Genomic DNA, 24,190 nt, shown 5'->3' with positions numbered 1-24,190 from the left:
TGTTCACCACCGTCCCTCGGGTGAGGAGCTGAACCCCGGGGTGGGTTCTGTTGCAAAAGCAGTGCAAACCTCTGATGAGGCGGCGTCAGACATTCCCTGAGCGATTCAGTGGGCTCCTAGGGGCCGGGGAGCTGTCCCCGTCCACGCGTGGGTTGGCTGGCCGCAGAGGACTCGTCTGCTGTCAGGCTGGCCGTGGGCAGGTCCTTGCTGGTTCTAGACGTCGGTTCCCTGGAGCTGGGCTCCCACAGGATCCATTCACGGGCCCAGCCTGGGCCACACTGAGGCATTGTATCCTCAGTACAAGGGGTTCACAGGGGCTCCCACCTGGCCACGGCTCAGGTCCCAGGAGGGCTGGTCACAAGATGCTGGGCTCCCGGCCCAGGTAATTTATAAATTAGGCACAGTGATGATCATAACAACACGCTGTGGGAGGAGTCACGGGAGTGTCGTCTTTCTCAGAACACCCCCACTGTGCTGTGCTGACTCTGCTTTCTGTGACGACCAGACAGGGCAGTCGCAGTGAGGGCAGTGACGCGGCCTCAGGCCACTAATGGCCATCTGGTTGGGAGAACACAGGAGTGAAACTGTCATTTCTTTGCTCCTGGGAGTGTGGCTGCAGAGGCTATGACCTTGGGGTGACCGCAGGGCCGGCTTGGATACTGACTTCCATCGAGGGTCTTTTTAGTAACTGCCGTCAGGTGCCTGTGCAATCGGAGCCCCTCGGTGGGTGTCGGGAGCGCCTGGGCATCCCGGTGTCCCTCTACAGGGCACTTGGCAGGCCCTCCTAAACCCTCAGAGCTCCCCTATCTCGTCACCTCGTGCTGGCAGCTCCACTGTGCTTTGGTCGCACCAAGCTGGCCCTGGGAGCACAGGCTCTGGTTCCAGCACTGTGGTGGGGTCAGCAGCAGCAAGGCCTTCCTCCGGCACGTTGTGTCCAGATCAGGGTCTGCACCGTGTGCGGGTGGAACAAAGTCACAGTGGGCACAAGTGGCTGTGACCAGCCAGCTGCCCAGGCCCAGGGGTTGAAGCAGTGAGGTTGCGTGCGCTTGTATCTAGAGGTGAAAATATAGGCTCGTCAGGTGCGTCATCTGCCAGTAAGACTTTCAGTTCAAACCCTTTCTCTTCCGAGTATTCTTTGACTTTCTCAATAAAGCATTGGTGGCACCTTTCCGTAAGTAAGACGGCGGTCACCCACACAGCCCGGTTACATCCTTGGTTTTGAAGGCCTGCCCTACACCATCCGCCCCGCTGTGAACGCAGTTCCGTGCACATCTCCTTCCGGGGGAGCCGGGCTCCACCACAGCTGAGGACCTGCTGGGACGGAATCCGTTCTCCTCAACGGGCACCTTTGGCTCTGCTGCAAGCCTCCCCCACCTCCGGGTCTGCATCCTGGCCTCTCACCCACGGTCTCTGATTGAACCAGCACCACGTTCCTCCTCCACGGATCGAAGGCCATTCATGCGGCGATCTCGGGGACTTCCACCCTGGGCTCTTCCCTTTTCATGTAAAAAGGAAGCACTTTCTGCGACAGGCCATCTGACAGCCCGGCCAGCTACCAAGTCACTTTTCAACATTTAGAGAGCGATTCATTTAAGCATTTAGATGTAAACTACAGACATCATGACATTTCAATCCTAAATGCTGTCAGTATACACATCTAAAAATGATGTTCCCCTGAACCACCACTGTATCACAGGCACAACAAAATTATTCAAGTAGAGTTTTCCATGTGGCTGAAAAATGTCTTTTTAGCTTCTTTTTCCTCAAAACCAGGATATGGTGTATGAATCGTATCTGGCTTGGTAAAAACTCATAAATGTTAGACATGGTAAGTTAGGGTTAAGTTTCCCCAAGCAGTGGAGGCAGGTCTTCCATGCTGGAGGCTGTGTCCCTTTCCACCATCCTGGGTGGGCGCCATCATCAGGACGTACCCATGCAGGGGTCGGACACTCAGAGTCGTTCTCTGCTGTCGGCCAGGCTGCCTCCCACCTGTAGTCTGGTGGTGGGTCTCCAGAGGTTCCGATCATGTCGCCAGGCCCTTGTAACCTCCGTCTGTTGGCCCGGATTCTCAGGTCCACCTCGGTAGCAGCCGTGCTGCGCAAGAAGGATGTTCATTTGGATGGATAAACGTATGCAATTAGAAATGGTCTTAACATGGTTTCCCAGAATTGCAGAGGAGATATTTTCATTTGGTGATAAAGGCTGTGTATAATTTCAGCTTTCCAAACAACTCATTATTACTGATCTCTTTGGGATTACTTCTATTGACTGTGATTTCCTTACTAAGTCAAGATCAGTGTTAGAGTTTTAGGAAAATATTTATAGGATTTTAAAAAGTGCAAAGTTTATTTTCAAGAAAGCTGAACAAGTCTGGAAGTGGAAGGGGAATACCATTCACTCCAATGGAGTTTGGAGAAGTGGGTTCCCCCCACCCCCCAATCACTAGAATTTCAGAATTCTCCTCCCTGGAGACTTCAGAACTGGTCAGTAGGGTAAATGGAGAGACACCAAGAATTTCTGTTCTGAAAGAAATCTCCAAGCTCAACACATGAAAGCACATGAAGCCAACTTTCCCAGGAACCAGAGGAGAAACCATCCCTGTGGAGACACTCAACTCGATGCTCCAGGAGGGCACCACGTCCTCCTGTCTCCCTCACTTTATGTTTGGGAGCTTATGTGTCTTCAAAAGTAACATAAAAATATTGGGAAAATGTATCCAAATATGAATAATTACCTCAAGTAGAATTATGGGTAGCATTTAAAATTTTCTGTGGATTGGCTTTTTAAGAAAGCTTTTTACAGTGGACATATACTTTTTGAAATACCTGTTACCTGTTTTTTTTATTGCAAAAGTAAAATGGAAAATATCAAACATACTTTTCTCTTCTATAAGTAATGGGTTGGCAAACTACTGCCTACTAGCTAAATTTGGCCCACCACCTGTTTTTGCATGGCCCACAGGAATTATTTTTACATTTTTAAATGGTGAAAACACTTAAAAGAATCCTATATCACAACACATGGAAAGTCTATGAAATGCATGTTTCTGTGTCCACAAAGTCTGGCACGTGGCACAGTCACTCGTGGGGAGGCTGCCTGCATCGCGGTGTCGCAGCCAAGCCCTTGGGGGTAAGGCAGCATGTAGCCCACAAAGCCCAGAATGTCTACACAAGTCTGCTAAGCCTGGGTATAAAGTCCTGTGTGTACCCACCCATTCGACCAGTGATGACCCCATTTTGTTTTATCAAGGTGCCCCTGACTGACCAAAGACATTAAAGTCAATCACAGACATCCTATAATTTTATCATCTTCATGTTGTTTAAATAAAGAAAACAGTTGAGAATTCATCAAGAAGATCGATAATCACACCTGCAGCAAACAGTGATAGAATTGAAGGAGGACATTGGAAACTCCAGGGTACAGTGCAAAAAACATCAATCCCTCCACTTTCAGTAAGGGATAAAATCCACTGAGTGGTAAATCAATTTACCATACACGTTAACAGAGAGAAGGGAAAAACATGATCATTTCAACCAATGGAGAAAAGCCACTTGGTAAAAAAAAAAAAAAAAAATACTCAACTAAGATAGAATTCTGCCTGATCTTACAAAGGGACATTAAAAAAGCCCACAACTAACATCCTCCTTATTGACAAAAGACCAAGAGCTTTTCCTCTAAGATCCAGAGTGAGACAAGGACCCTCTCTCACCACTCCTTCTCCACATAGCACTGAAAGTCTTTGCCACGGCACTTAGACAAGAAATAAAAGGCATCCTAATTGGAGGAAGACGCAAAATTATGTTTATAGATAACATGATCTTATTTGTAGAAAACCCTAAAGATTCTTCCAAGACAAAAAAAAAAAAATGAAGAAAACCAAAAACCACCAAAAAGTGTAATAAACAAGCTCAGGAAAGTTGAAGGATAAAAAATCAGTATCAAAACAACAGATGCATCTATTTATACACACTAACAATGAGAAATCACAAAAGGCAATTAAGAATATTTCATTTATAAAAGGAACAAAGAATAAAATACTTAAGAATAAACGCAATGGCAGAGGCTAAGTATTGTACACCGAAAACTACAAAACGTGGCTTAAAGAAATTAGAGGAGACACAGATACATAGACCCCCCTGTGCTTGTGGGTGTAAGACTTCATATTAAGATGGTAGCACCACCAGATTGATCTATAGATTAAATGCAATCTCATCAAAATCCCATGGCATTTTTTTGCAGAAACAAAAAAGATGGTAAAATTTACATGGAATCTCAAGGGATCCCAAGTAGCCAAAACAATCCTGAAAAAGAACAAAGTTGGAGGACACACACATCCTGATTTCAAAACGCACTATGAAAGGGCACCTGGGTGGCTCGGTTGAGTGTCCAACTCTTGATTTCAGCTCAGGTTATGATTCCAGGATCTTGGGTTGTGGGATTGGGCCTCATGTCAGGCTCTGGGCTGAGCACGGAGCCTGCTTGGGATTCTTCCCTCCCTCTTGGGAGGGAGAGAGTGGGAGAGAGAGGGGCTCCCTCTGCCCCTCCCCTACTTGTATGCACTCTCTCTCTGTAAAATGCTACAGTAATGAAAATAGTTTGGTCCTGGCATAAGAACACATTTAGACCAATAGAGACCAATGAGTAGAACAGAGAGCCTGGGAAGAAACCCTCACACCATGATTTTAGACAAGGGTGCCAACACCATACAGGGACAGAAAGGGCAGTGTTTTCAACAAATGGTGCTCGGAAAACCGGATGTCCACACATGAAAGAATGAAGTCAGGCTCTTACCTTCCACCATACCTTTCACCAAATGCCTAAACACAAAAGCTAAATAAAACTAAAAGCCCTGGGCAAAAGCAGGGAGAGAGTTTCATGACCTTGGATTTGTCAGTGATCTCTACAGAGATGAAAAGGTCAGCCAACAACAGGAGAAAGAGAGAAATGGGCTCCATTAAATTGCCAAGTGTAAGCATCAAAGACATAACCATGAGAAGACAACCCGCACAGTGGGGCAGGATCTTCAAGTCACAGACCTGTAAGGAGTATCTAGAATATAGGTAGAACTCCTCCAACTAGACAACAAAAATACAACTTCACTAAAACGTGGGCAGAGGACTTGAATAGCCCTCTCTCCAAACACGACACACACATGCCAGCGGACACATGGAAAGGTGCTCAACATCACTCTTCATCAGGGACATGCGAATCCAAACCACCAAGACACCTCATGCCCGTTAGGGTGGTTACTGTACAGGAACGAACACCAACCTCAGAAGGTGACAAGTGTGGGAAGAATATGGAGAAGCCGGACCGCTTTGGCATTGTTGGCAGGGTATGAAATGGTACAGTGTCTGGGGAACACAGTACAGCACTTCCTCAAAACAGGATTAACACAATTAGCAACTGATCCAGCAGTTCTGTTTCTGGGTATTTATCCAAAGGAGTCAAAATAGAATCTTAAACTTTTTTTTAATATTACATATTTTTGAGAGAGACAGAGGATGAGCGGGGGAGGGGCAGAGAAAGAGGAAGACACAAAATCTGAAGCAGGAACGAGGCTCTGAGCTGTCGGCACAGAGCCTGACGTGGGGCTTGAACCCACAAACCATGAGATCATGACCTGAACAGAAGTCGGACGCTCAACTGAGCCACCCAGGGCGCCCTGTTTTTTTTTTTTTTAATTTACATCCAAATTAGATAGCATATAGTGCAACAATGATTTCAGGAGTAGATTCCTTAGTGCCCCTTACCCATTTAGTCCAGCCCCGCTCCCACAATCCCTCCAGTAACCCTCAGTTTGTTTTCCATATTTAGGAGTCTCTTCTGTTTTGTCCCCCTCCCTGTTTTTATATTATTTTTGTTTCCCTTCCCGTATGTTCATCTGTTTTGTCTCTTAAAGTCCTCATATGAGTGAAGTCATATGATTTTTGTCTTTCTCTAATTTCACTTAGCATAATACCCTCCAGTTCCATCCACGTAGTTGCAAATGGCAAGATTTCATTCTTTTTAATTGCCAAGTAATACTCCATTGTATATATGTATACCACACATCTCTTTATCCATTCATCCATCAATGGATGCTTGGGCTCTTTCCATACTTTGGCTGTTGTTGATAGTGCTGCTATAAACGTTGGGGTGAATGTGTCCCTTCGAAACAGCACATCTGTATCCCTTGGATAAATAAATACCTAGTAGTGCAACTGCTGGGTCGTAGGGTAGTTCTATTTTTAGTTTTTTGAGGAAGCTCCATACTGTTTTCCAGAGTGGCTGCACCAGCTTGCATTCCCACCAACAATGCAAAAGAGATCCTCTCTCTCCGCATCCTCGCCCGTATCTGTTGTGCCTGAGTTGTTAATGTTAGTCATTCTGACAGGTGTCAGATGGTATCTCCTTGTGGTTTTGATTTGTATTTCCCTGATGACGAGTCATGTTGAGCATTTTTTCATGTGTCGGTTGGCCATCTGGATGTCTTCTTTGGAGAAGTGTCTATTCATGTATTTTGCCCATTTCTTCCTTGGATTATTTGTTCTCTGGATGCTGAGTTTGATAAGTTCTTTGTAGATTTTGGATACTAACCCTTTATCTGATATGTCATTTGCAAATATCTTTTCCCATTCTGTCGGTTGCCTTTTAGTTTTGCTGATTGTTTCTTTCGCTGTGCAGAAGCTTTTTATTTTGATGAGGTCCCAGTAGTTCATTTTTGCTTTTGTTTCCCTTGCCTCTGGAGACGTGTTGAGTAAGGAGTTGCTGTGGCCAAGATCAAAGAGGTTTTTGCCTGCTGTCTCCTTGAGGATTTTGATGGCTCCCTGTCTGACATTGAGGTCTTTCATCCATTTTGAGTTTATTTTTGTGTATGGTGTAAGGAAGTGGTCCAGGTTCATTCTTCTGCATGTCGCTGTCCAGTGTTCCCAGCACCACTTGCTGAAGATACCATCTTTATTCCATTGGATATTCTTTCCTGCTTTGTCAAAGGTTAGTTGGCCATACGCTTGTGGGTCCATTTCTGGGTTCTCTATTCTGTTCCATTGATCTGAGTGTCTGTTCTTGTGCCAGTCCCATACTGTCTTGATGATGACGGCTTTGTAGTATAGCTTGAAGTCTGGGATTGTGATGCCTCCTGCTTTGGTTTTCTTTTTCAAGATTGCTTTGGCTATTTGGGGACTTTTCTGGTTCCATACAAATTTCAGGATTATTTGTTCTAGCTCTGTGAAAAATGCTGGTGTTACTTTGATGGGATTGCACTGAATATGTAGATTGCTTTGGGTAGTATCGACCCTTTAATGGTATTTGTTCTTCCTATCCAGGAGCATGGAATCTTTTTCCATTTTTTTGTGCCTTCAATTTCTTTCATAAGCTTTCTATAGTTTTCAGCGTATGGATTTTTCACCTCTTTGGTTGGATTTATTCCTAGGTATTTTATGGTTTTTTGTGCAACTGTAAATGGGATTCCTTGATTTCTCTGTCACTCCATTGTTGGCGTATAGGAATGCAACTGATTTCTGTGCATTGATTTTATATCCTGCAACTTTGCTGAATTCATGAATCAATTCTAGCAGTTTTTTGGTGGAATCTTTTGGGTTTTCCATATACAGTATCATGTCATCTGCAAAGAGTGAAAGTTTGACCTCCTCATGGCCAATTTGGATGCCCAGGTGCCCCATTCTTGAGGACATATTTACACACCCATGTTCACAGCAGTCAAAAAGTGTAAGCCACCAAGTGTCTGTCCACAGATGAACAAAACGACAGGATATTATTTAGCTTTAAAGAGTCAGGAAACTCTCACACCTACTACAACACAGATGGACCTTGAGGACATTATTTTAAGTGAAAAAGGCAGTCACAAAGGGACAGATGCTGTGTGAACCCAGGTATTGTATGTATCCAGGGTAGGTCATCCACGGAGACAGTAGATGGCAGTGCCAGGGGCTTGGGACCAGAAGTCAGCGTTTAATGGGGACAGAGTTTCAGTCTGGGAAGGTGGAAAGTTCTGGAAGGGGACAGTGGTGGTGGCTGTTCAATCTGAATGTACTTAATGCCCGTGGACACTTACCAGTGGTTAAGATTATGAATTTTGTGTGTACTTTACCATAATTAAAGTTTTAAAAATGACACTGAAATTTTTTGCATAAAGAGTAGAAAGGTGGTTGTATTTACCCGCGCAAATTCCTCAAAATGACTACCAAATAAAAGTGATTTTTTTCTTATTCCAAAAAAACAAAACACAACATGACGTGGCAGGTCGTATCCCAAACAGAAGAGCAGTGTTGGTCGGAGGAGTCCAGGTGCCTGGAGAGCTGCCTCCTGGCTCCTCTCTGGCCGAGGGCCACAAGCCAGTTCTTGGCTGCAGCACTTGCTGCAGGCCTGACCCTGGGTGAGAGGACAGGACAGCGAGGGACACACGGCGGGGTCACCCACCTCTTCCAACGCGGGTGGTCTGTGGGACAACACCTGCTGCCACGCCACCCTCGGGGCTCCAGAGACATCCACTCAGGTCAGTCACGGGGACACTGGTGTCTACATGCCAGGAACCTGTGCAGGACAACAGACGGGCAAGGCTGCACTGAGAACCGGGTGGAAACGGACACTGTCAGCCCGGAGGGTGCTGGCAGGCGGGCGCCCAGGGCGGGTAGGTCCTGACGGCCTTCCTCGTGTCTGTGCACACCCTCTGGTGGGTCACTGCGCAGTGTCTGATGGCATGCAAGGTGGGGAGGAGGGAGGAGGAGGGAGGAGGAGGGGTGGAGCATGATTTGCACACACAGTTCATGAAGGAAGTGATGTGATGTTTCATAAACCATGAGCGCTTTTGGGTTTTTGTTTTTTTACAAATTTTTAAAATTTATTCATTTTTTGAGAGAGTGCATGAGTGAGGAGGGGCAGAAAGAGGAAGACACAGAATCCGAAGGGCTCCAGGCTCCGAGCTGTCAGCACAGAACCGACGTGGGGCTTGAACTCACGAACTGTAAGATGATGACCTGAGCCGAAGTCAGATGCTCAACCGACTGAGCCACCCAGGCGCCCCGACCTTCTGCCTCTTCAAACTGGTTTTCAGAGGGCAGCACCCATCACTGGCAGTGACTGTGGAGAAAGCATTCTGGCCGTTGCTGAAGCGCAGGCTCCTCGGGAGAGGAGCTCCAAGCAGACACGCAGAACCGGGCAGCCTTATCCTCTGACAGGGAGCAGGTTTTCCGACAGGGAAGCTTCTCAGGAACCACGACTCACATGGAGTTCTACCCAATGTTTAAAGGAGAATTAACATGAGTCCTCCACACACCCTTCCACCAAAGGGTAGCTGGACCACTTCCAGGGCAAGGTCATTCTCGGAAGCCGTCTTCACCCTGGTGCCCAAACCAGGCAGCACGACAACGTGCAGACTGAGGCCTCTTACAAAAAACCCTGCACCTGACGCCGGAAGACCCAAACCCACAACCATGTACGCAGGGCCTCAGGTCACAGTGCAAGGGTGGTGCAACCTGCAGAGATCAAGGGATGTGGGCGCCTGGCGGGCTCAGCTGGTGCCCCACGCTGAGGGTAGGGATTAAAGATAAAATCTTAAATTAGCCAATGTGATACCCAAATAGGATGAAGGATGAAACCACATGATCTCAACAGATGCAGAAAAAACACTTGACAGAGTCCAATACTCATAATTTAAAAACTCCCCAAAAAGTAGAACTGGAAGCCTCACCCTCAACCTGATAGAGGCGTCTGCAGAAAGCACACAGCTGACCTCGCAGCCACCCTCACGAGAGAGACGACAGATATCTACACCCTGCTGTTAACCTGGCAGTTCCAGTCCGTATTCCCCGCTGCCGAGGATGGGGACGCGTGTCGCTGCTCGTAAGGAATCTACACAACTGCTCTGGGCCGAGTCAGGGGTTCAGCAAGGTCAGAGGACACAAGCGAACACATATTTTACACAGGTGTCTGCACAGCAGGACAATGGCAGCATTCACGCACGGCACACGTCAGACGCAGTCAGATCCTCGAATACGGTCTCACAGCAGACCTACTTCTCAGGACCAAGGCCTCAACAGTCAACAGTGCCACCTGCTGAACTGTGACAGGGACCACCTCAGTCCTCTGTGTCCACACCGGGTGAGAAACATCTTTCTGTGCCTTGAGACGGGCAAAGTGGGGCTGCGTCTGGATGGGCTTCCTGGGCTGGCAGTGCCCACAGGGCTCACCTCATGCACACCCCGTCTCGGGACCAAAGGCACATGAGGCTGACTGCAGGGTCTCCAGCTGTCCATGACCTCATGTCTCACCGTCCCATGCTCTGGAAGACTCTCCACAGACCGGAATTCCCAAGTACCTGCATTCCAGGGTGTGGATTTACGACCACTCTGCGTCTCACCCCATCCTGGAGGATGGATCTGTGCCTCCACGTGGCTGTTGCTGCCTTAGTCCGCGGCCTCAACTCCGTGTCTTCCTGGACACGGCTGAGATTGCCACTAGCTCGGGCCGGGCTCGTGTACGCACCTGGGCCTCGCGCATCCCAGGTCTGGGTCTGACTGCGTCCCCTGTGCAGAGACAGGCTGTGCTCCTGTCCCTGCGACACCATCACCATTGTTTGGGGAAAAGAGCCCAAACTTCAATATCCTCTTTAGAAGAAATTAATACAAAAGGCAACAGGCAAAAGGTACACGTTAGGTAACTGACCAAAAGCAGAAGCGAATGGCCGACAAAGAAAAGGAAATGTTGCCACGCCTCGTCCCCCTTAGGAAAAGCGCCGAGGGAACAGGACGTGGGGGTGGCCGTCCTTAGGGACTCAACACCGTTGTCTCCGGTTGTGACAACTTCTGTTCACAGGACAGTCTGAAAACATCCTTCGACACGTTTGTCTTGAGGAGGTACCAGCTGCACAGCCTGTGGGCCCTGACAACAAAGACCGGTCTGGATGGTGCTGAGCAACCAATGAAAACCATGCTTTCAAAATGCTGTTGAGAAAACGGTTGCTCATAAAGTGAAAACGGTAAACGGAGGCTTACGCTCCATGAGAAGCTCTCACACAAGACACAGACATCCTGGGCTCCACGGCCATTCCGCGGGAAGCGACTGTGCACCGCGTACAAGCTGTGCCCCCAGCATCAGGGCAATACAGGACAGGACACCGAAGGTGCAGAATCTTTACTTACAAGCACGCAAAACTGCAAACCATTCCAATACACTTGGCAGGAACAAACACTAAAGGACAAAGTAGAAATGATTCCGCGGGGGGGTGGGCGGGTGGTCCCTGACACTACTGAAAGATCGGAATCCACGATGTGTTTCTCTCCAACAGCGGGTGGGGGTGGCAACATCCTTTCTGGCAAGAGACAGCAGGCCCCTCCAGGGGCAGGATTATGGGGGATTTTTATATTCTTTTTTAACACCTTTATTTTCAAAATTATCTAAAATAGACGTGCATTATTTTAAAAATAAGGCAATCTTTTTTAAAAGTTTAAATAAATGATATCAAAATCACTCACGCTTTTCCAGAAAGATGCAAAACAGAAGCTCCATCGGTAGACAGACAAGATTTATTACTCTGTCTGTAAAAGGAGCTCCAGTACAGGGCAGTCGAGGCCGAGGGCTGTCCCTCCTCCTCCTTGCCGTGGCGCATGCTCCGTGGCCGGCTGCTGCCCGTGGTTCACCAGGAGCACCCCACCACCGCCTCTGCCGGCCACGAAGCTGTGCAGAGTTCACAGCCCGACCACCGAACACAGAGACACCACACGTCTCCCGAGGTTCAATGCGCAGAGGGTTCACTTGGACACAGCCAGTGCAGTTAACACACACGAAGAAAAATAAATACTCTGCACCCGGTATCTACAAGGCTCACTTACTCTGTCCCCTGCCTCTCATGACTACGAAATCAGGAAACTATCATTGGACAGTTAGGAAGAACAGCATTAGCTGTTAGTGTCAGCTCAGCACACAGTGTGGTGCTAAAAATCCAGAATCTGACTGAACCGTACTTATAAATCTGCAAAGTTGCCAATTTTAGTAGACTTGGATGAAAAGGACTTTCTAGAGGAGAGAGTAGAAATGCGTTTGCTTGGGTGCCCTGACCCCCTTTGAAACTGAAACCAGCCCCACAGCCCTGGCCACACGGGGGAGCGTTCTCCACGTCGTCCTCGTCCTCATGTCCCTATCCTCACCGCTGGCTGCTGCCTGGTGTGGGTGCCACCCGGTGTTGATGCCCCTCCCGCAGCGACGGCACCTTCAGAACCGGAACAGGTCGATGAAGTGCTGTGGAGACACAGGCATGAAGCAGCTGTCGGGGTCGGCGGCCGTGCAGGGGTGCCCCGAGTCCTGCGGGGGGAGGGAGAGGCGTCAGCACCCAGCAGCTGCCCCGTCACAACACGTGGGAAGTACACGGGCCACGGCAGTTTGTCAGAAGAGATAGGGGCCGGGGGTTTCTGCCTCCCTGGCCTGGCGCCACACGCTGTGTTCCCCCACAGCCGCTCTGCTCCCACCCTGCCCCGTGGGGTCAGGCCCACGCCCATCAGCTCGCAGGCAGCGTGCAGCTGGGGACCAGGGTCACACCTAACAGGACAGAGGACTAAGGACACAGGCTTTCTGTGGACTGAGAGCCCAGGCCGATGGGAGCCCTCGGCCACGCCAGGGCAGCACCTGCGCGGGAGGTCTAAGGACTAGTCTACGATTTCCTCTCCGGCTGAGCCTGCCGCTCGAGCGCTGGCCTGCAGGGTCTTCCCTGAACCCTGGTGGGGCCGGAGCGGGCAGGAGCCCACCGCTGGCCGCAGGCCCCACGCATGCTGGGAGCCCAGGCCAGCCGGTCGGTGGGGAGCATGCATGGGACGCGACACAGGCCTGGTCTAGCACGGAGGTACCTTGAACAACAAAGCAAGGCGGCAGTCCTTCGAGATCGTGGAGAAAGAACCGGGAGGAGTGCGGGCAGGGGCGGGAGAGAAAGGAAAACCAGCATTAGAGCGAGCGAGAGAGTGGGCTGCACTGAACACTGGCTCTGATAACAGGTGTTTGAGTGTTAACGGGAACCATCGGGTGATTAGACCAGGCCACACACGTATCGTTAAAGCGAGCGTGGGTGGCAGCACCGAGGACCCCCTGACTTGAAGATGGTCCTGTGGCAGCGACAAAGATGCCCGTTTCCACATCCACCTCCACTGACCACTCGGTGCCCAAGCTCTTCGGGACTGTTCACTAGAACACGCAAAGCAGAGCTGGTGTTTCCACGTACGTTTTGTACTGAAAGGTTTACAACAGGTTTAGGAAAGCCCTTTGTTCCTTCCCTCACAGCTGAGCGCCCGCTGCTGAATCAAGTGAACTAGATCCCACAGGTGCCAGGAGCCTCGTGGCCACCCGCCCACCACCCACTGGGGTCAAGAGGAAGACCACCACCCGCCCGGCACGTGTGGGCCTGGCTGCAGGGACCCGGGGCTGGATACCAGCGTATGGTCACTGCATCGTGGAGGCAGAGTGCACGAGGCGGCCCGGGAACCTCCTGCACACAGGCACAGCCGGCTGTAATCACTCCCACTCCCACCCAGAGCCCCAGACCTGCAGTGTCAGACACCCCAAGACAGGTGACATGGTCCCAGGCAGTACCTGGACTCTGTCTGGCTCCCAACAGCCCCCCCCCAACCTGACACCACTCTCCCTGGAGCTGCGGGGGGGGGGGGGGGGGGGTCCAGACACTCAGCTGCAGAACAGGCAGGAGGAAGGAGCAGGGCCCCCAGTGTAGGCACTGAGCAAGGGGCCCTGAGACCAGATCGCATGCAGGGACCCGCTCCAACGGCATCAGGGGACACACCGTGGTGGGTTGGCATCAGTGCTGGGACTGCAGACAGAGGTCAGTCTGGTCCTGTCAGGTGAGCCCCCAACACCTCTCTGTCCACAAGGACCTGCCGTGTGTGACACGCGGCCCCCATCACACTATTGTCTGTGCCCTTCGACTGGTGACCCAGGCCCCTCTGCCCCCACCTGGAGCCCCACTCATCCTCTGACAGACATGAGACCGAGGGAGGGATGGGCCTGCTCACAGACGCTCTGCTCTTGAACTGTGTTCTAGAGAACATGTTCTACAGGACAGCCACTGCAAGACCCATGACATGTCCTGTCTTTTCCGTTCTGAGAAGGAAGTCCTGCTAAAGTGTAAGCCAGCGAGTCAGAAACACGATCGCACGTAACTGGAGCAAGGAGGCATCAGGAAGGATCCGTGACGCTGCCCACCTTTCACAGAGTAAATAAACCTCCATTAAAATAATACAGCAAACAACATCATTACATTCACTGCCACGGATAACCTGAAAACCCAGAAGTGACACTACTGTAAATATAACGTGAAATGAGAAAAATCTCAAGCAGTCCTCTCTTTTCCGACAACCTAGGGCTTGCCATATGGTCCACCTAACAAATCACAGGTAGAAGTGAACAGATAGGGCTGGATCGGCCAGGTAGAAGCGGATGGCGGGAGAGCGCGAGAGGGCCATGCCGCACACGGGACGCGCACCGGGTCACCCTCAGCAGGGTCTGCTCCGCCCTCCCGTGGAAGTCTCACAACATAAACACACAGTCCCAGATGCAGAGTATCAGCAGGTGAGGAAGACGAGGGGCTGCCCAGGGCAGGTGTGCACGTGCTCACCTCCGCCTGGAGGGCCCAGGAGAGCCCCGGGTCTGCGTGGCAGGAGGTGACAGGGTGCCGGGCGCCCAGCACACTGGGTACTCGGGTTCAAGTGTGAGTCAGGAAACTCTGGTCCAGTTTCTCAGGTAAGTCGGGAAACCCCCTGTGTGTCTGGAAGGCTATGCCCTCCCTGCTGTGGGGGCTGGGCCTGGAGGGGGAGCCTGTGGAGGCACCTCCAAGGGGTCCCGGGACAGCTCCGAACGGGCTCCACACAGGTGTACAAAGGACAGTTCGCCCCTGCCCTCCAGTTGTGGGCCGGTAGGGCATCCAGAACCGCAGGCAGGAGATGCGGCAGGAAACCGGCACCGGCCCAGGACCAGGTGCCATGGGCCCCACCAACCCGGGGACACATCCTGCCAGTGAGTGCCCAGCAAAGGCAGAAACGCGTTCTGATTCAGACTCCAAGTTGTACGTTTTACTTCCGTGACTCGGTCCCCCTGCCGGGACGCTGAGGAAACTCCCATCTTCTTACTGTTGGGCCTACAGTGGACAGCCGTGTCCAGGATGCAGCCGCCCAGCCGCCTCACCTTCCAGAAGAGGATGCTGCAGTGCCGGCAGAAGTGCAGGGTGTCCCCGTACTGCTCCCGGGTTGGGTAGTGCTTCTCCAGCACAAAGTACATGAGCTTCCACTCCACGTGGCCCTTCTCCGAAACGATCAGGTGTCTACAAAACTGGACACACACAACTCTGTTCAGCACGTGGCTTTCACAGACGCTATCAGGTGCAGCTTGATTTCACAAGGCAGCAGAGTGCACGACACAGTTACCTGAAATCCAACTCCCCTGGATCAAATCAGATGGGACCAGGACAGGCAGCATCCCCACCCAGGAGACCTGTGCCCTCCTGGGGCTCTGCCACCGTCACAGAGACAGCGCCCAAGGCAAGTCCCACCTGCCGCCTCCATCCTGGAGAACCTTCTCTCTCCTTCCCTGGCTTGTCCCCCTGCTCCCTCCAAAGAATCCAACACCCCTCATCTATGCTGACCATAGAACCCCAGTCTTTCCTCGCAGCTGAAATTCATCCTGACTTCTCTGATTCTCCGACAGCAAATCCACCTTGACCATTTTCTCTGGGGTCACAGAGGCCTCCAACTAAACCCAATGGCCCTTTGCTTAGCTGACGGCCCAGGACCTCCAGCGCCAGGCCTGGTGGGTCCCTTACACCCTGGACTCCGTCTGGTCCCCAGGGCAGGTGGCCCGCTCACTTCCCTGTGCCACTCCAGTGCCAGCTCCTCCTCCAGGAGCTGTGCCACCCTCCTGGCCTCGGACGCATCCTCACGCTCTCCTGAACGTTCTTCCAGAGGACCAACAATCTCCCAGAAACTGCACTCTGCTCCCAGTGCTCTCGTGGATCCTCTCAGCCCGCTGGGGAAACCCCGGGACACGGCGTGGCTGCAGCACCCTCACGCACACCACAACCTGCCCTTTCTCAAGGACACCTGCCACCCTGTCCTCCGAGAGCACACATCCAAGGCTCTGTCTACTGCCCTCATCTGTCCCCACAGCAGCCACACCCGCCTCTGACAGGTGGCCTGGTTCCTGACCGTCCCACCTGCCCCTCACGTGCGTGAGACTCCAGCTCCGGTCCCGGAGGCACGACAACAAACCGGAACGGCCAGCAGGTCGCCGGTTCTCAGAACTGGGTCTGAAGGCACGGGCTGCGGGGAGGGGAGCACAGAGAGCCGTGTACAGCTGCTGGGCACAGGCTCGGGTTCAGGGGGCACAGCACCTACAGGGCATGCGGCGCGGCAGAGGCCGGCGGGCAACGAACAGATGCCCTGGTGCCGACCGGGGACCCGAAAGCCCTGCCTCACTCTGCCATCTGTGCTGGGTCACATCTGCCGTCACGGACCCTCCCCAACGTGGAAAATGAACTTCACAAGCTCCCGAGGAGAAATCACGGGGTCCTGCACAAGCTCTGAGGGGCCCCCACACTCACCTGCTTCTCCGCAAAGTGGTACTGACACAGCCGCTTCCACAGCTGCCGGTCCTCACTGAGCGCAGACAGGGTCGGGGTCACCTGGCCCAGTGTCACGATGTCCCAGCCATCGGAGAATCTGTACAGGATGTTGTTGAGCATGTGCAGTGGGAGGTCGCTGAGCGTGAGGCCGTCGTTCACCTGCTGGAAGGGACACGGACGGCGGTTCACTGCGCGCAGCACGAGAGGGCGCCAGGCCACAAGGAAGCCCAGCAGCCGAGCCTGAGCAGAAGCTCCGACCAACGCAGCCCAAATGCCACCGTCCCTCCTTCCTGGCAGTGGAGTCCTGTGCTGCCCCAGGCCCCGGGGGTCACACCCTCCCCCTGCGCAAGATTCACGTCTTCCACGTGACATGGACGTGGCTGGGGGCCAGGGGGTCCTGAGCAGGGAGGGGGGCGGCGGGGAGCCACTGGCTGATCGCAGAGGCCCCGGCAGCTCTGGGTATCCAGTTTCTAATGTAGAAGCTATGCCCTCCCCGCTCCCTCCCGAGGGTGCAGCTCCAGGGGATGGGGTGGAGCCTGTGCACATCCCATGGGGGGAGTGGAGGGGAGGTGGGGGAGGGGACCCGGATGGAGAGAGAGGCGACAGAGGGAGGGAGGCAGGCACCCTGTCAGCACCCCCACCTCCCGGCAAGAACCCCTCACTAGCACACGGGGAGCGCAGTGAGGGTTAAACAAGGGCGCAGAGTCCTGTGGGCTCGGGGACGCGTGCACACCCGTGCACACTCCTGACGTGGCTGAGTGGCTGAGAGACTGTCCTCGTCCCTGGCGGTCAGCCCCAGGGACGGCCGGCTCCCTCTGGTTTCTGTTCTCTTGGGCAGTCCAGTTCCCTAGGCACAGTCGGTGCCTGTGGGGGGAGCACTCCTCGAGCTTGGTCCCCAAATCCCCCGGCAGGTGCGGAGAGGGGCCAGGCCGCGCGCTCTCGGTCCACGTCGTCGCTGTGTCACTGCCCAGCAGCAGCCCCGATACAGGTGCATCGTGGCACTTTGCGGGGGCTGTGAGGAGGCTTCCCATGCCTCCGGGCGTGGTGACAGCTCAGGGCACATCTCTGAGGATGTTTCCCCTCGTCGGACCCCTAGCCACCAGCCTGGGAGACGTCACCCGGGCAGTGCTGCACAGGCGTGTCCCGTGTTCCTGCCATCGCACTGACAAACGTGTCCCCCGCCTCCGCTGGACAGCACGGCGCCCGCAGACACGAGCTGTCAGTGCTGCTGGCACACGGCAGAGGGCGCACGCGCGGGCCCACACACAACGCTCCGTGGGCACTACAGCAGGAACGTGACGGCTCCTTCTGCTCCTGTGCTCCTCCTTCCTCCTCCCCAGAGGAACCTGCGCATCACACCGGAGCTCATGAACACCTGCTGCCCTCACAAGGCGCAGGAAACGCCCTGATTGGCGAGGCCGGACGGTCCAGTGTGACTGAACCAGACGGCACCACAGAAAACACCAGCGTGGTTCATCACGACTTCTGACGGCGCAAACGTGAGGCGGCACAAAACCCCGGCTGGACCATCAGTTGGAAGCTGAAGCTGTGGTGCCTTCCACAAAGCTGCCCCCCCCCCCCCCCCCCCCCCCCCCCCCCGCTGAGCCATTTCCTGTTGAGCTCCGCAAGCAGGTCCCCAGGCGGGCAGGAACGCTGCTCCTCCCCTCCTGCTCTGGCCCTCCTGGCACATCACAGGCACCCGCTCCCACTCCTGTGGAAGCACACCCACCTTCGCTGCAGGCCCTCGAGCTGCCCTGGCTCCCACAGGACCCAGTGAGGACCCGCCTCCGCCCTCGACTTTCTCCCCTCACAGCAGGGCCCCCTGTCGTTGCCCTGGGGGAGTTTCTGCCACCTTTCAGCAGCAGCAGCAGCAACAGCAAGGGGTCTGCTCCCCGCAGGCAGGACCCCAGACTCAGGCACCATGACTCTCACACCCACGAGCTGGACTGACGTGCGGTCACGCACTGTCCCCTGCAGTCTCGCCCAGGCTGCCTGGGCTCCCAGCACACAATGACCGCCTGATGCAGATGCCCAACCTGGCCACACAGTTCTGGGAGGCCAGGAGCCTGCATTTAAGGGTCACCATGCGGACTTCTTTCCTGGAACTTGGAAGAGGAGGCCACCGCTGCCACCAGGGACACGGGACGCGGTGTCCGAGGCCGGCGGGGCTCAGCTCCAGGCGGTGCTCTTGGACCCACACCGTCCATGCCCCGGGCGCATGCTCAGCTGCCCTGCTCCACTGGCGTCTACACAAGCGTCCTCTGAATAATTGAAGGTGGAGCTCAAGGCTCACTGGCCTGTGGCCTCAGCCTGACGCCCTGAAGAGCTCCTGCCTCCGAGTTCCTGTAACCTTCCCACCCGTGAGCCTCCCCGCACTGCCTGCTGTGAGGGTACAAAGCCCAGGTCACGCGGGCAGAGAGGGAGTCCATGGTGCGATATCAGATATCAGGACCGGCGTGGACATGACCGTGTCACTTGACACACCAGTCTTTCCGTTTCCTCCCTGGTGTGAGTGACTGCGGGGACCATGCCCCAGGAAAGCCAGCTCCGAGCGCAGAGCGGGGCCCAGGTCAGGAGACAGTCCCTGCCACTGCCCTCCCTTGGGGCCTCCTCCAAGCTGCCGTGAACGACAGGAGGACCCACCAGGAGGCGGGTGCCTTCTCGGTCCTGCTAGCGGCCAAGGCCTCTGCCTGCCTTCCCCTCGTGATGCAACGTGCGCCAGCCCAACCGTGTGCTTTTCTGCCCTCCCGTGGGGGCTGCTGTCACCGCACATTTCTCTCTCCACGCTCCCTCCATGGGGGTCCTGCCCTCAGACCCCTGCTGGCCGCCCTCCCCCAGCTCACTAGTTCAGGTGGCACCTCCAGGCTGTCTGGCCACGCACGCAAGAGACAAGTGGGGCACAGGTGTGAGGTCTGGCCACTTGTGCAAGGCTTCCACACGGCGTGCGTGTCCCTCTCACAGGCGGACTTTCCAGTCACAGCCCTCAGCTGCGGGGGGGGGGGGGGGGGGGGGGGAGGGACACACCACATCCGCTGCACAGATGATGCTTCTGTCAAGTCTGTTGAGTGCTTACCAACACTGAACGTAAGAGAATCTGTTGTAACTTCAAGCCATAGTTAGGGAACCTCTACTCTTTCCGTAAATCCCATATTCAGATGGCAAATAAGTGGCCCGTAGTTAAGGTTTTCCAGATCACTTCTGAAAGCAGCTGCCTTTGTGTGGAGCCTCAGGCGCACTGACGGGAGGGGACCTCACCCCATCAGAAGGGCAATCTGGAGAATCCATCACCTGCTGGGCACCGCAGGCCATTCTGTCCACTCTTTCCCTTACAGAATCCTGGACGTGAATAGAATACCACCTGCAACACTGACTCAGTCAGCTGGGCGAACACTTTCAGTTCCTGGAATAAGCCCTTTCCGGACAAGTGACGGGATCTGCACCCTCTTCTGCCCAAGCGCGTTCTTGCAGAGCTCCAAGCAGATGCATGTGACAACAGGGACAGCAGGCTCGTGGGGCAAACGCGGACCCCTGGAGAAGCAGCACTGTGTGCACAGGAGTCGCTGGCAGTATAAGGCAGGTGGACTCACGGGGTGTTATTCTAGCCCCAAACCCCTAACTTCCTTTAGAGGCAAGTTAAAGCACGGCCTCACGATCCATCCTCTCAGTGATGGCCACCCCCACGGTCTTCTCAAAGGCAATGGAAGCCATCACGGGGCCATCTGGCCCGTATCATCTTCAAGCAGTAATTACAAACACACAAAGAAAAAACCCCTCCAAAAGCTGTACCAGCCGCTCGGGCCCTGTGGTCACCAGGAAGCATCCTGTGACGCGGACTCCCCGCACGCGGCTGTCGGGCCCACGAGCCCCTACCTTAGTCATCTGAAGGTTCTGCAGCTGCTGCTGCCAGGCAAGAACGGTCTCCAGACGGCACACCCAGATGTTGCTGTTCCCCACCAGCACGGACTTCCCGACCCCGCGGACAAGGATGCACAGGGTGGAGCTCAGGTCCTGGAGAAGATCCTTGATGAGGCGGGGGTTCTGGTGGTCGTCGAGCACTGGGTAGGACAAAACACAAGACTGTGGATCTGTACAAGTCAACCCCTCGTCCACCGACAGCATTCACAGACGCGCCACAGAGTGGAGCACTGCTCTGCCCCAACACGGGCGAACCCACGGGGTGGTGTCCCATAATGGGGAGGGAGGGGGGGCATCGCCAAGGGACAGACCGCATGTAGAGCCCGTTCTGAGACAAGGCGGGGTGGGCACCAGGGAGGGATCAGAGTCCACGGGGATGTTCCGGAGGCAGATGGAGGGGTGGTCACACAACCATGGGAATGTGCTTGAAAATGATTATGGTGGTGAATTTAGGTCATGTATATTCAACCAAAACAAAACACGATGACCTAATTTCACCACAACCCCAAACTGGCATCACTTCTGAGATACCAGAAACATGATAAAATTTAGAAAAACATGAAAATATTGCCTAATAGTAGAATTATGGTTGAGTCTATAATTTCACCTTTAAAATTGGCAGCCTCTATTTCCTTTATAATCATAAAGAGAATTGATATTTAAAAATGCCTTACACATAAAATCCTAAATTTACACGGGAGCATAAACTCATGGTGTGAAATTTAAACTCCATTTATTATTAGCCAGTAATTACTCAAGACAAGCGTTAAATTAAAAATAAAGCTCCAGGCTTGTTTGGTGCCTAAATGTTTACAACCTTGGTCATGGAAACATAAAGCAAGCACGACATGTACCTGGTTACTTGTGACAAAGTGAACTCTCTCTCTCGAAATTGGGGATTCCCTGTGACAAGGTGAACTCTCTCTCTAGAAATCGGGGATCACCCCTGACAAGGTGAACTCTCTCTCTCTAGAAATCGGGGATCGCCCCTGACAAGGAGAACTCTCTCTCTCTAGAACTTGGGGATCCCCCCTGACAAGGTGAACTCTCTAGAAATTGGGGATTCCCTGTGACAAGGTGAACTCTCTCTCTAGAAATCGGGGATCGCCCCTGACAAGGTGAACTCTCTCTCTCTAGAACTTGGGGATTCCCCCTGACAAGGTGAACACTCTCTCTCTAGAACTTGGAGATTCCCCCTGACAAGGTGAACTCTCTCTCTAGAAATTGGGGATTCCCCGTGACAAGGTGAACTCTCTCTCTAGAAATTGGGGATCGCCCCTGGCAAGGTGAACTCTCTCTCTAGAAATTGGGGATTCCCCTTGACAAGGTGAACTCTCTAAAACTCGGGGATCCCTCCTGACAAGGTGAACATTCTCTCTAGAAATTGGAGATCCTTCCTGACAAGGTCAACTCTCTAGAACTCGGGGACTCCCCCTGACAAGGTGAACTCTCTTCTCTCTAGTAATTGGGGATTCCCTGTGATAAGGTGAACTCTCTCTCTAAAACTCGGGCATCCCCATGACTAGATGACCTCTCTCTCTAGAACTTGGGGACTCCCCCTGACAAGGTGAACTCTCTCTCTCTCTAGTAATTGGGGATTCCCTGTGACAAGGTGAACTCTCTAAAACTCGGGGATCCCCGTGACTAGATGACCTCTCTCTCTAGAACTCGGGGATTCCCCGTGACAAGGTGACCTCTCTCTCTAGAAATCGGGGATCCCCCTGACAAGGTGACCTCTCTCTCTAGAACTCGGGGATTCCCCGTGACAAGGTGACCTCTCTCTCTAGAAATCGGGGATCCCCCTGACAAGGTGACCTCTCTCTCTAGAACTCGGGGATTCCTGTGACAAGGTGACCTCTCTCTCTAGAAATCGGGGATCCCCCTGACAAGGTGACCTCTCTCTCTAGAAATCGGGATCCCCCTGACAAGGTGAACTCTCTCTCTCTAGAAATTGGGGATTCCCCTTGACAAGGTGAACTCTCTAAAACTCGGGGATTCCTCCTGACAAGGTGAACGCTCTCTCTAGAAATCGGAGATCCCTCCTGACAAGGTCAACTCTCTAGAACTTGGGGACTCCCCCTGACAAGGTGAACTCTCTCTCTCTCTAGTAATTGGGGATTCCCCGTGACAAGGTGACCTCTCTCTCTAGAACTCGGGGATTCCTGTGACAAGGTGACCTCTCTCTCTAGAAATCGGGGATCCCCCTGACAAGGTGACCTCTCTCTCTAGAACTCGGGGATTCCCCCTGACAAGGTGACCTCTCTCTCTAGAAATCGGGATCCCCCTGACAAGGTGAACTCTCTCTCTCTAGAAATTGGGGATTCCCCTTGACAAGGTGAACTCTCTAAAACTCGGGGATCCCTGTGACTAGATGACCTCTCTCTCTAGAACTCGGGGATCCCCCTGACAAGGTGAACTCTCTCTCTAGAACTCAGGGATTCCCCATGACTAGATGACCTGTCTCTAGAACTCGGGGATTCCCAATGACAAGGTGAACTCTACCTCTAGAAATCGGAGATCCCCCTGACAAGGTGAACTCTCTAGAAATCAGGGATCCCCCTGACAAGGTGACCTCTCTCTCTAGAACTCGGGGATGCCCCGTGACAAGAGGAATTCTCTTTCTAGAACTCGGGGTAACAATCTTCCGTCTTATGCTCCTTTGTGTGCACAGCAACCTTCAGGAAAGGAAACCACAGGAACAGAAGGGTAGAACCACAGAGCCGAGTGTAGAGCCGGGTCTAGGAACTACCGCGTCATTGGACAGTGCGGTTCCTGACCACACTGGCGAGTAATAAAGAGGAATCCCGTTCCCGTCTCCTTATCTAGGTTATTAAGCACATCGGTCAGCAGCTCACCCTTCTGGACGATTTTGTCCAAAATGTTGAAGTAATTCTTCTGGGCGACGCCGCTCAGCGAGGTCAGCTGGGATTTCGCGATGAGCTGCAGGAGCTGCAACGGGAAAGGATGCATCAGCTGATGGGGAGGCAGGAGCCGCGCTGGCCCCTGGCCTGTCACCGTCCTCAGAGCAGTGATTTCCGAGGGTGGACGCGGACTCGAGGGGCGGATCCAAGGCGATTTTCACCTCAGGCAAGTCTCCTGAATGCGTCCTTACGGTGTGCCGGGCCGCACCTTTGGCCGCCACCAGCCCTCTCCCCTTTACGCGCTCTCTCCCTTTCATTCTTCCTCATCTGCCCGCTCCTGTCCCTCCGTCCATACCGGCGTCTCTCTGGCCCCTGGCCCGCCCACTGCCACCTCCCATGACAGCCCCTTCCGATTCCGGCACCGCCACGGGGGTCTGCCTGCACAGTCTCACTCCCACCGGCGGGGGGCGCCACAGGCTCTCCACGCCCCCCTCCGACTCTGTTCTGAGAGACGCGCACTCCCTCCTGCAGGGCCTGTTCGGCAGGGCCCCGCTCCTGCCGGCCCACAAACGGGATTCTCTGGGGGCCACAGCCAGGCCTCCCCGTCGCCGGCACGAGTGTCTGCTGGTGGCCCCCACACCTGCCCCCGACCCGCGGTCGGAACATGTCTGTTCCCGGCTTCCTGCACCGTCTCTGCCCAATCTCGGCTGCTTTCCGCAAGCGTGAAGCCGCCTCCGAGTGCGTGAACACCCGCCTCCTGTCTCCCGGAACGTGGATTTTCCACCCTCCCTCCCGTTCACCGTGC

At 53.6% G+C, this 24,190-nt stretch overlaps 1 protein-coding gene across 11 annotated transcripts in view; it reads right to left on the bottom strand.

Annotated features, from left to right (window-relative positions):
• Positions 1-11,118: 11,118 nt before the first annotated feature.
• Positions 11,119-24,190, bottom strand: part of FBXO25 (F-box protein 25) — a 53,013-nt gene continuing 39,941 nt past the window's right edge. For 4 of the 11 annotated variants that reach the window (XM_019427984.2, XM_019427987.2, XM_019427993.2 and 1 more), the window contains 6 exons: positions 23,380-23,473; positions 20,480-20,664; positions 16,589-16,771; positions 15,178-15,321; positions 12,840-12,866; positions 11,119-12,300 (listed from right to left, as the gene is read on the bottom strand). In XM_019427984.2, the coding sequence (XP_019283529.1) occupies positions 12,211-12,300; positions 12,840-12,866; positions 15,178-15,321; positions 16,589-16,771; positions 20,480-20,664; positions 23,380-23,473 (723 nt within the window). In that variant the 3' untranslated portion in view covers positions 11,119-12,210. The remainder of the gene's footprint in view (positions 12,301-12,839; positions 12,867-15,177; positions 15,322-16,588; positions 16,772-20,479; positions 20,665-23,379; positions 23,474-24,190) is intronic. The other 7 variants (XM_019427988.2, XM_019427989.2, XM_053900742.1 and 4 more) reach the window with 5 other exon arrangements.

The sequence above is a fragment of the Panthera pardus genome, unplaced genomic scaffold, assembly GCF_024362965.1.
Source record: "Panthera pardus isolate Hobbes unplaced genomic scaffold, ASM2436296v1 HiC_scaffold_13, whole genome shotgun sequence".
Taxonomy (NCBI): domain Eukaryota; kingdom Metazoa; phylum Chordata; class Mammalia; order Carnivora; family Felidae; genus Panthera; species Panthera pardus.
The sequence above is the reverse complement of the archived record's forward strand: the minus strand, read 5'-3'. Positions and strand labels throughout refer to the sequence as shown.